The 13,217-nt window shown below is 36.3% G+C and overlaps 2 protein-coding genes across 2 annotated transcripts; one reads left to right on the plus strand and one right to left on the minus strand.

Moving 5' to 3' along the window:
- Positions 1–181: 181 nt before the first annotated feature.
- Positions 182–9,785, plus strand: LOC122036860 (serine protease SPPA, chloroplastic-like). The gene is made up of 13 exons (XM_042596285.1): positions 182–633; positions 1,261–1,444; positions 2,959–3,096; positions 3,254–3,424; positions 3,507–3,610; positions 4,027–4,094; positions 4,269–4,435; positions 5,065–5,134; positions 5,851–6,005; positions 7,309–7,414; positions 7,614–7,701; positions 7,780–7,923; positions 9,277–9,785. The coding sequence occupies exons 1-13, from the start codon at positions 214–216 to the stop codon at positions 9,508–9,510; spliced, it is 2,049 nt and encodes a 682-aa protein (XP_042452219.1). The 5' UTR covers positions 182–213; the 3' UTR covers positions 9,511–9,785.
- Positions 9,786–10,009: 224 nt separating this feature from the next.
- Positions 10,010–11,001, minus strand: LOC122036862 (basic leucine zipper 43-like). The gene has a single exon (XM_042596287.1). The coding sequence runs from the start codon at positions 10,781–10,783 to the stop codon at positions 10,376–10,378; it is 408 nt and encodes a 135-aa protein (XP_042452221.1). The 5' UTR covers positions 10,784–11,001; the 3' UTR covers positions 10,010–10,375.
- Positions 11,002–13,217: the final 2,216 nt, after the last annotated feature.

Genomic DNA, 13,217 nt, shown 5'->3' on the forward strand with positions numbered 1-13,217 from the left:
AACTGAGAGATTTCGTGCTAAATATAAATACAAATTGAAACACAACACCTAAAAACCATAATTTGAAACTTCAGGTGGAAAAATGAAAATTTCCATAATGATGACGTGGCTATGGAGCAACCTTGTCTCTACTTTTACCAGTTACCTCATCTCCTTCTTCCTCCCCGTGCCTATAAATACGGGGTGAAGGGGAGGAGGAGGAAGAGGGTTTCCATGGCCGCACTTCTACTCAATACACCGCCTTCCTCCCTCTCCCTCCTCGGCTTCGCCAGCCTCCGCTCCTCCTCCTCATCCTGCCGCCGTCCTCTCCTCCGCCTCGCCTCCCCTCCCATTCTCTGTCGATACCGTGTCCGAGCCCTTGAATCCTCCTCTGCCGCCTCCAAGACCGAAGGCGACAACGAGGAGGCGGCGTCAAAGAATGGGGAGGGTTTCGATTCAGATGGAGCCGTGGCAGAGAAGACAAACGGCGCAGTCGGGGAGGCGGAGGGCAGGGAGTTCCCCGTGGAAGAGGAGTTCGAGATGGAGGAGTTCGATTGGTGGCGGCTCTTCGTGGTGAAGACGAGGATGCTCTTCGCGCTTCCCTGGGAGCGCGTCAAGAAAGGGAGTGTCCTCTCCATGAAACTTCGCGGCCAGGTGGGTCTTACTGGTTCTCCTGCTTTCTTTTCTTTGTTTTTGTCGGGATTTGCATGCCTGATGAAGAAAAGTCGAGTACTAGTGATTCCACCAATTCGTTCATTAGGATCGTGAAACCTGATGCCAATAAATGAATGTGCCCTCAGACGTGGGGTATTTTGTTGCTTCCTAGACTTGAAATCGTCAAAGATATGTGGCTTAATAAGTGCCCAATTGTTGTTGTCTGGGATATTTCAGTGCGCCATTTTCAAGTTCGACCACAGTAGAGTTTGCCTACTGAAACACCATACCCTACTTTGCCAGACCATGATACAATGTCTGAACCTATGATTTGAAAAAACATAATGTAGACATTTAACCATTTGTCGGCTTACTTTACTTTCTCTAATTAAATAGAAAAATTGAGATGAAAACGGGGCAAAAATATTTGGAATATTACCACAAAAATTGGTGAGTCTGCATACTAGTTCGAACCCATTCTACCAACGCGTGTTCCAACTTATAAGAACCGCAGATGATTTGGCCTCAAACAATCTAGGACCTTTGGCCTCTTTGGTTGTTATGCATAAGTAGATATTAGACAGATTAAATGCACCATCATGTTGCATTTACTTTGTTTTAGTGCAGATATCTGATCAGCTAAAATCACGCTTCTCTTCTGGGTTATCTTTACCTCAAATTTGTGAGAATTTCATAAAAGCAGCATACGATCCTCGGGTATCCGGAATTTATCTTGAAATTGAACCATTAAGCTGTGGATGGGCCAAGATTGATGAAATACGACGACATATATTGAATTTCAAGAAGTCAGGTAATGATAATTCATGCAGTGAAGTTAATCTTGTTAATTCTTGAAAAATAGTGGTGATAAAAATGCTATGAAAAGTGATTTTGTGAGTCTAAGATAATTACATTTTTTTTGTTTTTTTTCCTCCCAGATGATTCCTTAGAATGAGCAGAAATTCATTCCTTGCTCGTTCATATACAGGTAATCATGAGAGAACAAGAGTTGAGAACTTGAGATGAGAAGATTGTTTTGGGTGGAGGATGAGGGTTGGGGTAAGAGGATAGTTATAGAGAAATGCAATTTATTAAGGTTTTTTTAAGCGTTGGGTATAATTTTTTACAGCCAAATGATCATTATGTTATGATGATTTTAAAATTTCTAACCATTTGAGGGGTAAAGTTGTTGCTAGAGTTTGAATTCTTTTTTTTTGGGGAAGAATTTTAAATGGACATGTGCTTAGATCATGCCCCAACTCAACACACGATCAGCCACACTGGCCATGACATGAGGTTGGGAATCCCTTTCCTGACATAGATCCATAAGTCTAGCTGTAAATCTGTGATGGACATAGCTTGGCCTTAAGCTTGGGCTATGCTGAGAGCCATTCGACACCCCTGCCTTGGTCTGCTACCTGTTGATTATCAACACTGAAGTGAACTCCATTCTCTTTGCCAAGCCAACTGGTAGGTGGGATCTTATGATCCCATCCCTCTATCTTTTGGTATACATCCTGACCTTATATTCTCACTGCTATAGAATATTGAATAATTTACTTAATTCTCCAACTCAGTTGATGAGGACTAGTGGCTTGCTGCAAATGATGAAAACAACTTTAGACTTTGCACCTTCCACAATTGGTTTCAAGCACACTTTTGCTTTTCATAGTTTTGACTCTCAAGTGGTTTCTTTTATTAAGAAAATAGAGGAAGCATGAATGGTACCGATTTGTAATGTTATCAGGATTACTAAATGTGCATGAATAAAACAACTTTGGAAGCATACCAACCAACTAACTAATAAGCGTACTAGTGCTCGCATAACTATACCACTAGTAGGTGAGAATCATGCTAAGCTGTTATCTATCGACATTCCCTTATTACATGTGTTCTGAAAACGTAAAGGGAAAATCATCTTATTATTGTGAAAATGCGTATAGTGGGCTATGTAACAGGTTGATTTATGAAGAACTTAATGTTGACAAATGAACCAATATGAACCTAAACCGGTGAAAGCAAGGACAAAAGTATGGTTGATTAAGGAGATGAATCTGAGTGTCATTGCATGTCTCACGAAAACAACTTGATCACATATTTTATGGATTGATTTGCTTTGTTTAAGCTCTTCTTGTTAAAGATGATTATGGATCCATTAAGATTGTCTGGCCTTTTGCTTCGTATATCAATGAAGCTCTTTTGCTTGGTATACCTTTTTAATTTGCATGGAATGCAACTTCATTTGATTCAATGATTGAAAATTGACTTCAGTCTGTAGTTTTTCTATACAGTTCGATACTTAACGTTGATATTTTCTCTCTCTAGGTAAGTTCATTGTGAGCTACATACCCATATGTGGAGAGAAAGAGTACTATCTTGCATCTTCCTGCGGAGAATGCTATGTCCCTCCTAGTGCTTATGTTGCATTATATGGTTTGACTGTTCAATCATCATTCCTTGGGGGTAATTCTATTAGCAAGAAAATATATGTTGTTTGATAAGGGGAAATAATCTGCCAAAACCGGAATTCAACCACTTATTAGATTAAATAGTTTTGTATGGTATCTGATTTCAGATTTGCTTCAGCTTGACTTGGACTACCCATTATTTTAATTCTCAGGCGTGCTTGAAAAAATAGGAATTCAACCAGAAATTCAGAGAATTGGAAGATATAAAAGTGCTGGGGACCAATTATCCCAGAAAAGCATGTCAAAGGAAGTTTGTGAGATGCTTACAACTTTGCTTGATAATATATATGAGAATTGGCTAGAAACCATTTCTTCAACTCTAGGTGTTGTATCTTTTGAATCAAATCTTATAATTTCAAATTCAACATGTCTGCCTCTTACAATCATGATTTTGCTTTGTTACAGGAAAGAGAAGGGATGAAATTGAGGACTTCCTGAACTCGGGAGTTTACCAAGTGGAGAGGCTTAAAGAAGAAGGTTATATAACAAACATATCATATGATGATGAGGTGCAAACTTCTGTTTGTTTCATGCGTTAGAAAAATTGTAACATAGAAAGTACTTCAATTTTTTTTAGCCTTGTTTTCATCGGAATCAATATATTAATTTTGAATGCTACACATTATATTTGTTCCCTTTATAGACCTGAAGTTCTGAGATCCTTGAATTTCTTGTCTTGAATAAAACTTGAAGATATATCCATGCATCTAGTTTGGGCTTTGAAGTACATCTTTTCAAAGATATAATCATGCATCTAATTCGAGTGCATCTTTTTCTCCTCTTTGATTTGGTGTCATCCATCACATGGAAACTAATTTTCTTTAGCTATATGAAAGTGGAAATCACTTGTTTCAACTTACAATCAGTTGGTATACTATCATTTCTTTCATACTCTTATCCCTTCTCTATGCTTTCTTGCTGCCAGGTTAAGTCAATGCTAAAGAAAAGATTGGGTCAAAAGGATGAAAAGGATCTTTTGATGGTTGATTATAGGTAATTATTATCTTAGGCAGATAATTACTGATATCATAGGGGAGATTGCATTTAGTTGTGGCTTGCTCTGAAGCCCATATTTGAATATCCTTTGGGTGCTCGTCATATTGCAACTGTTTTACTTGTTTCATTTGGAGTACGGAACAAGATACTAAATTCGTTTACTTTCAACAGGAAGTATTCTAAAGTACGAAAATGGACCCTTGGGTTGGAAGGAGGTAAAGAGCAAATTGCTATTATTAGAGCCTCTGGAAGCATAAGTCGCACTCGTAGCCCTTTGAGTGTCTCTGGTTCTGGCATTGTTAGTGAGCAACTAATTGAGAAGATTCAGGGAGCCAGAGGTTTGTTCTGAAATTTTTTATTTTTGGTTGCTGGGTGGAAATCCTACTCAATTTGTATATAAATGCAAACTTCTGTATATCCTTGGAAAGGTTTGGGATGTTAAATTGAACATGTTCTATAAAGTTCCATGGACATACTTTATGTTCTTATCCAGTTCAAGCTTAAAATAGGTGAGTCTCATAGTTTTTGTAATTAGGTCTTCTAGTAATACCAAAGCATTTGCATTCGAGCATGAATATGTTAATCCTTTTCATGCTTGAACAGAACAAAACTGTACAGTACGTGCTAGGGACTAAGAAAATGATTGATGGAAAATCCTTAGAAGAGGTTCATAGCAAGAAAGGCTATTCTGGTGTTTAATTGTGTTAGAAAGACATTGAACTCTTCCAAATGGAAAATGGATTTTTAAGATTTGTCAATTCATAGATGTCTAATCAAGGACTGGACTCAGAAATACTTAACAACTTTGTATTTTCGGTGCCTCTATCATTCCAGTTGAATTAGTTTTAAGTTTGCTGCTGATATTTAACTCTTGTAAAATTTAACATAGGATTTCTTTTATTTCTGTTTTTTTCCCTGTGCTGTTTGACTGTTTAAGAGTTGAAATTGTTCAATTCTCTTGCCACAGAATCAAAAAGGTATAAAGCTGTCATTTTGCGAATTGACAGCCCTGGTGGTGATGCTCTTGCTTCTGACCTGTAAGTGCTATAAATCCTGGACATCGATTTTATTTAAGATGGCAGCTGATTGGAGCAAAGAATTGGCATCTAAGTGGTTTACATATTTCAAATCTTATCAAGTATGGTCACATCTTGATGCCATAATGGATCTTTTATAAATTATGGAACAATAGGGGAATGCAAGCTGGTGGGAGTGCATTCAAGTTACCTGTGTGTTTTAAAAATTTGTGGTGAATGTAAACTACCTATTCATGTGTTGATAAAGTCATCCTTGTGTAGTTATTCTAACTTCAAACATTGGTCTGATCTCATTAAAAACTCTAGCAATGCTAAAGGAAGTTGCTTATGTTTTGTGTTAGTGCATCCTCCAATAGTTATATTGATCTGTGAGAGTAATGCTTTAGAAAAGTTATTTGGCAAAACCATCTTTCATGGCAATCATATCTGTTGGATGATTACTTTTCAAATGAGAACATTAACCATATTATGCATCATTTGCATTTGAATAGTAAGAATTACTGCATCTGTCCAAGTGTTGTATGTGCACATATATGACATCTAGGAGATGATTAAGACTGCCAAAAATGCTCCAGTGGCACATTTCTTCTTCCCTTTTGATGATTAAGACTGCAGGTTTCACAGTTGTGTTATTTTCATGTTATTTTTCATTTCTATGATCTAATTTTTGTTATTGTTTCTGTTGCTACATAATAAACATTGCATCCATGATTTAGCATGTGGAGGGAGATAAGGCTTCTTGCTGCTTCTAAGCCTGTGATTGCAACAATGTCTGATGTTGCTGCAAGTGGAGGCTACTACATGGCTATGGCTGCTGATGCTATTGTGGCTGAAAAGCTTACTTTGACAGGTTCTATTGGAGTTGTCACAGGTAGTTAAATTGATTAATGTTGTCCTTTTGAAAAGTTTATAATGTTATTAAGATGTGCAATGCTTTAGCCTCCAAAACACGCACATAAAGTAAAAATTCTCGAGTGTTATGTGAATATTCTTTTTGATAATAATTATAACATTGCCATCTCTGGTTCAACATTCCTGTTATCCATCTTGGGTTTAACTTTAAACCTCCTCTTCTCTCATTTTTCTACTTCAACATGATGGCGAAGCACATTAAGCTTTTATTTTCTCCCTTCATACAATTTAGCTATATTCAACCCATGTATCCAATTTAACTCCCCTGAACTAGATTTGATTTGTCACATTTTATTCTATATCTTATCCAAGTAAATATAGCTTCAAATGCACCAAGTTGGGGATCCAAAAGAGCACATCTCAAGAAAAAACTCTTAACAAATACATATGGTTTTAGTGTTGATCTCTAAATTGTGGCTTAGAATTCTCATCCTAGTAATGCCATGACAAATGATTTTATCTATAGCATGAACTTTATGATTCATTATTTTTTCCTACCAATGGTAATTATATTCTCATCCTAACAAAGCCATGACAAAATGATCTATCTATAGCATGAAATTTACGATTCACTTTTCTCCTACTAAAGGTAATTATTTGCAATATATACATATACAAAGTATACCAGATGTTGCATGAATTATTGTGTCACTAAAGCAACTCAACTCTCGACAAACAGACAAGGAAGCAAATAATATTATAAACTCAAGACAGGATGCACAAGGGATCCTAACCTCTTTTTATATATTCATAATACAACTGGGTCATGAAAAAAATTAAACTTATCTCTAAGTTGTAACAAATTTTTAAAAGGTAATAACATATTTAAAATAACAAAAAAAAATTGTAGAAAAAAAATCCTAATGACTTAAAACACTATGTCAAAACCATTCTAGCTTTTACAGGTTTTGACTCTATTGAAGCTGGTTAATATTTCTGGTTACTTGACTACTTAAAGCTTACCTTCACTCTCTTCCCTTCTTACTTACCACTGGAAGAACTTAAACTACTAGTCTACAACTTTGCTTGACATGTTTATCTTTATCTGATAAATTATTTGTTAGCTAAATGGTTGATTTGTTGAACTGCAACGTAAAAGAAAAATCAGAGTTATTATTCTATTTGTTAAGGTTAAGTATAGATTTGACAATTTTCAAATATCTTATGCTTTTGGGTTAATGGTTAATTAATCAAACTTCTTATTGTACCAAGGCAATTTTGGTTGCTGGAACTTGTTTAACATCACTTGAAACCAATCATAGGTAGGTTTAGCTTAAACAAGCTATATGAGAGGATTGGCTTCAACAAGGAGATTATTTCACGGGGAAAATATGCGGAGCTCATTGCTGCTGACCAGCGGCCTTTCCGGTAAACATATGTGCTTTCTTTGAGTAACATTTATAGACGTGAGGACTCTCTGACGCATAAGGTCTTGTATGTTACTGAACATCTCCTTCCAGACAAAGATATTTTTGCCTTCCATATCATTACTTATTTCCTTTCCTGGGAAAGTATAATTTTGTTTGCAATTGTCTATTACGACATATATTTATTGTTATTCATGCAGACCAGATGAAGCAGAACTCTTTGAAAAGTCAGCACAGAATGCTTACCGTCTATTTCGAGATAAAGCAGCATTCTCACGGTCAATGCCTGTAAGATCTTATATATGCTTTAATAAGCTGTACTATATCGTCCTAAGATAGTCCTCTTGATATATCACTTGTGAAAAGGTGGAAAGAATGGAGGAGTTTGCTCAAGGACGGGTATGGAGTGGAAAAGACGCTGCATCTCGTGGATTGGTTGATGCAATTGGTGGGTTCTCCCGAGCTGTTGCCATTGCAAAACACAAGGCAAAAATACCACAAGAGAGACAGGTTTGTATCCGTTTTCTACTAATGTTGTGCATGACACAGCATGAAAAGTGAATCTTATACAAATAGGTACCAAAAGAAAATTAAAAAAAAACATTGTAGAAAATAGTGAGGTTATTGATAGAACTCCTTCCTTCCATCTCCCTCTCTAATAAACAAGTCACAATGGTAATGCATTGGTAAAAAAAGTATCTTGATAAATTTCAAATGCTTGATGCAAATATGGTGCATTTGGCTGATTGGAACAACTATTCTTTAACTTACAAATTTATATGGAATAAATATTTTTATATTTAGTTGCAAAAAATTAGCTCATAATAACAATTTCACGAAATTGTGATTCCCAATTCATAATGAGCAGCTTTTTTTTGCTTTCTATATTTCACGAATAATATTTCTTATCTATTCCTTTTTAAAAATATTTACTTGTAAAATATTTCTTATTCTATTTAACCATTTGGGTCAAACACTTCTATTGGGTTGAAATAGTTGGGTGAACCATCTGGGAGGAACCTTGTTTTTATTGGGGTGGTTACGCTCATCAGGCGGATTGAGTCAACTAGGTTGAGTTGGTAGGCCAAGCTTTATCGTTTGTTTGTGTTGATCAAGTGGAGATAGATGGATGTGATTGGCCTTAGCGGTTCAAACAATTGGATTACAGAGGACAGATGGAGTGTTGGGACTAATTAGGGTTGGGGTTCGATGGTTTAGCTGATTAGTCCACCAGTCTAGGCCAATTAGACTTAACGGGTCAAACATGCAAGTTGGGTTGAGTGAGTTAGGCTATCTAGATAAATCAATTGATTGATTAAACATGTTGAGCCAATTAGGTTAGTTGAATTGGTTGGGTCGATCTAATTGATTAAGTCAGTAAAATTAATTAGATAAAAAGGTCAAATGGCTAGATGGGTTGTTAGGGTATGGATCAACAAGGCAGATGGTCAAACGAGTCAGGGAGAGTGGTTCGAGGGATTCGAGGTAGATCAATTAGAGCCAATTAGGTAAAACAAGTTGGTTGAGCTGAATGTCGAGTCGAATAGGTAAGACTATTCACACCATACTGGGTACATTTTAAGTTAGACACATCAAATACAATATTTCATGTAGGATATCTTATCTATAAACCCAAGCAATCAATGCTTATAGGACTCTATTTATTATCTTTTACATTCCTTAGAAATAGTTATTTCATTCCTTTTCTATTATTGACTTTCGTTGCTGGATTTTCGTACTCTTAAGCCTCCATAATTGCGCTAGCAAAATTTCTTAAGTGTTGGTTGCAACTATATATGCATATACAGTTTTTTGTGCATAATCTTTAGAGTTCAGATGATAATGCATTTGTGACACCACCAGGTTAAGCTAGTTGAGGTGTTAAAACCTTCGCCGACATTACCTGAAATAATAACTGGGATTGGAAACACTCTCCTAGGGCTGGACAAGACAGTGAAGGAAGCATTGCTGGGTCTAAACTACTTGAATGGAGTTCAAGCTAGAATTGATGGCATTCTATTTGAAAGTGTGTCACATGCATCGGATGACAACCCCATCTTCATGATCATAAAGGATTGTCTAAACTCACTACTGTAGAAAAGCAACTACCGTTTTTTGTTGCATTGCTCAAGCTATTCTACACTAAAGAAAGATCAAAAGTTAAGATTAGAACATGCAGAATGTAATCTTCCAAGGTAAGGGACGGGAGTTTCTAAGTCTTGGTTGCATTGCACGATGTATTTGTCATATTATTCATAATCCTGCAAGTGTATAACTAAATCCAAATGTAGTCTTCTTGTGTCCATGTTTATGTACAAGTCAAACATTGTATACTTAAATACATAACATCAAAGGAAATTTTTACTGATGCAGAGTTTGTTAAGTTGGAAAAGGGTACTCGAGTTGTCAAACTATATTTGATAGAATAGAATGGCAATTGAAATAGAGTAACATTTAGTTGGAATTAATTGAATGATCAATACTGATGCTGGAAATACTGCTGCATAGATTAGCATATGTTTGCTTTGTAGCTACCTGAGCCACACACATGGGCCTCATCCATTTATGTTTAGATTTATAAAAGCTTCCACTCAAAGTAAATACTATATTGATTCAATCTAAATTCAAGTTGATTCTGATTCTTCCTTTCATCTCTTGTTATTTGACTCTAGTGGTAACAAATGACTACAAATTTCATACTCTCTTTTGATTTTTAAGCTGCCTGGCTTTGATGCGGTGGAATGAGAACACACCCGTCTTGCTTGTCAAAATAAATTTATACTGCTTTAGTTGGAAGGCTCAAAACTGAAGTTCGTTTCGTCAGACATTTGATATCATTACTTAAATATCTCGGTGCAGCCAAATTAGGTTTGAATGCAACAATAGCAGACTGGTGCTGAAGCCGCACATAGTTGATGCGAAGAGCAAGGAAAGTGTTAACGTGTTAACATCTCTCGTGCAATCATTTAGATCTCTCTGCATCACACTTTTCAAGTTTCTTTTGCAGCTCAGCTTCTTCATTCTTGAGCTGGCTATTCTCGTCAACCATCTGATCATACTCTGTAATCACTCGGTTCAGCTCATTGAGAAGCTGGCAGTTTGCTGACTGGAGATGGACGACCTGTGAGTACAACTCGCTGATATGGTTTTGCTTCCTCATCCGTGACCTGCGAGCCGACTCTCGGTTTGATATCATCCTCCTCTTCCTCCTTTCTTCATCTTGGCTGACTACTTGGTCATGATGAAATACTTCATCTGAAATGATCACACCACACATCACTGGAATGATCTCCAAGTCTTTTGAAATATGAGGCATATCGTAGTACGAAGGTGAAAGGTAGCTAACGCTGGCAACCTCTCCAGATTGCATGATGGATTATGATATCTGAACAAGAACAGAAAGAAGATGATACAAAGAGATGTTCAAGGGAAATGGGAGAAAACTTTGAAGGTTGGTGACTAATTTGTGGGGGAAACTGAAAACACTTCCATGAGATCAGCCTACTGCCTGATGGAGATGTGCAGATGCAGGTAATGCCTTTATAGTGATTTTTTTCGAAGAAAAAATTATGTGCTCACCATTATGAACTGTCTGAAGGTCATCAAGCAGCGATGACCTTCTCATAACAATTACACGGTGCTACCACCATTAAGGCAATTTCTGATTGGCTAATAGGGACAGGCATTTGCCATAAGTGGGAGTATCAGGATAATAATATCATGTTTTTTATGTTTTAATTATGGATATATCCGGGCACCATCATAGTGATAAATGGATCATGGTAGTTTTAAATGCATTAGTAAGGTCATGCTTCAGTATAGTGTTTAAATTTTATGTGGTGTTATGTTATTTTAGAACGTATTAGATTATACTCTGCTAGTTATATTCATTTAGCTCGGACTGTAATTTGGGATGGTAGCTTCAAGAAGGTTGAATTTGGTTGATGTTGCTTGAGAATTAACTGTGCTTATCTGAGAATATAGTTTGTTTCCATCTGAAAGCAATTACGAATTCAGTTTGCTTTGCCGAGTTGGTTGCAATTGGGCAGGCTTGTACGAGGTGCGGTAGAGCACTTGGTCTAACTTAGTTTTGATTGAGAATAGGGTCGCAAGGCTCCTTTGTCCTTTCCTTTTGGCTATAAGCTTAAGGCGAGGGTGTGCATAGGCTTAAAAAGCTTTTGAGAAAGGATTTTTTTTCAATGATTGGAGAAGCTCCTCATCTATAGACTTCTTCAATGTCTCCACTTTATTACCATAGCTTACCATTGAATATCTTGCAGTCACATTGTAATTCTATATGTTACGTGCAGAGTCCATCCGTTGATGTTTGAGGTTTTTGAAAGATTGAACCCATATTAGACCCACATTAGGGATTGTATCAGTACTCCAAGAACGTTCTATTTTGGAAAGAAGATAAATTTTTTGAGAAGAGTTGTGTTATTTGACATGGCGAGCATGGCTTTAATTTGCATGATAAGACAATGGGGGTCACTTTTCATAAAGTGAAGAAACAGTAAAAGATACTTGAGTGCATCATTATGTCGAGTGCATCATTATGGACCCCTCTCAATTGGAAGCGAATGGATAATTAGGTAACAAGTGCTACCAATTCTCTTGAACAATTTTTAGAATTATTCAGTCCTTCATAAAGGAGGTTCTATTGCTTAGAGTACAATCAAATTTTTTATTAAAAAAACCTTTCCCAAAGCAAGCAAGATATGCTCATACAATACATATATTTATTTATTTTTGAAAAGTCTGCTGCTGGAGCCTAAAGTTTTGTGTTATGCTCATATATTGTTTTTGTTCAGTACCTACTTATAGTGAAGTTTCTTCTAATTTCACTTATCCATTGGTTCAGTTTATCCACACAATTTATTGCACTCACAAATTCTACTTATTCTAGACTGTGTATGGTATCAATACAAAAGTATCTTGCAGCTGATTCTGATTACTGTGAATCTGATTTGGTGGATTATGACTTCTTTTAGTGTTATGATTCACTGATCATGTCACATAAGTATGAATTCACCTTTTGATTCTCACATTCCTCATCTACCTCTGTACCCATGTTGTATATCCGGTCCAATACTCCAACACTCAGTATTAGATATATTCCCTATATCTGACTACAAGCTTTTTCTCAGTTTTCCAACTAGTTTAGATCAGCTATATGAGTCTGCTGTTGAACAGTATGCAAGTATATGGAAGGGTAAACTTAAAAGTAAAATACAGAGATAATGACATTGTCAATCTTCCTCCTTTTCTGTGTCTGACAATGATCTCCAATAAAATGCATGCCTTTCTTGCATCACTGATTATATTATTGTCAACATGCCTTTGTGGCAATTATACACGAAGCAAAGGCATTCATACAAAATCTCCGTTTGCAACTTTTTGCTAGCAAGATTTTTTTCTTTTGATTCTAGCAAGGGTACCTCTCACTGGAAAGTTAGTTTATGCAGATTGAGTGGAACATTTGCTTTTCTTGTTGGCTTTACTTAAAAAATAATTTGCAGCAGTTTGTACTTGAAAATGACAACAAACACCAAATATTTTGCCAATCTATGAGTTAGATTACAGAGATATTCAAAGGCTTGCTCGCAAGGATTGAATTCGAATTAACTCTATTTCTTCCAAAATTGCTACAATGGTCTCCAGAAGTAAAGAAACAGTAACAATATTGATGGATTTGCAACTGGTGGGTGTTAGAGAGGTAATTTACGTTTATTTGTATCAATTCTTAGTAGAACCAAAATACTATCTTTGTGTTGGGCTAGAAGACTGGATTTATTCAAAATAAG

This window comes from Zingiber officinale, unplaced genomic scaffold (genome assembly GCF_018446385.1).
Source record: "Zingiber officinale cultivar Zhangliang unplaced genomic scaffold, Zo_v1.1 ctg222, whole genome shotgun sequence".
NCBI lineage: Eukaryota > Viridiplantae > Streptophyta > Magnoliopsida > Zingiberales > Zingiberaceae > Zingiber > Zingiber officinale.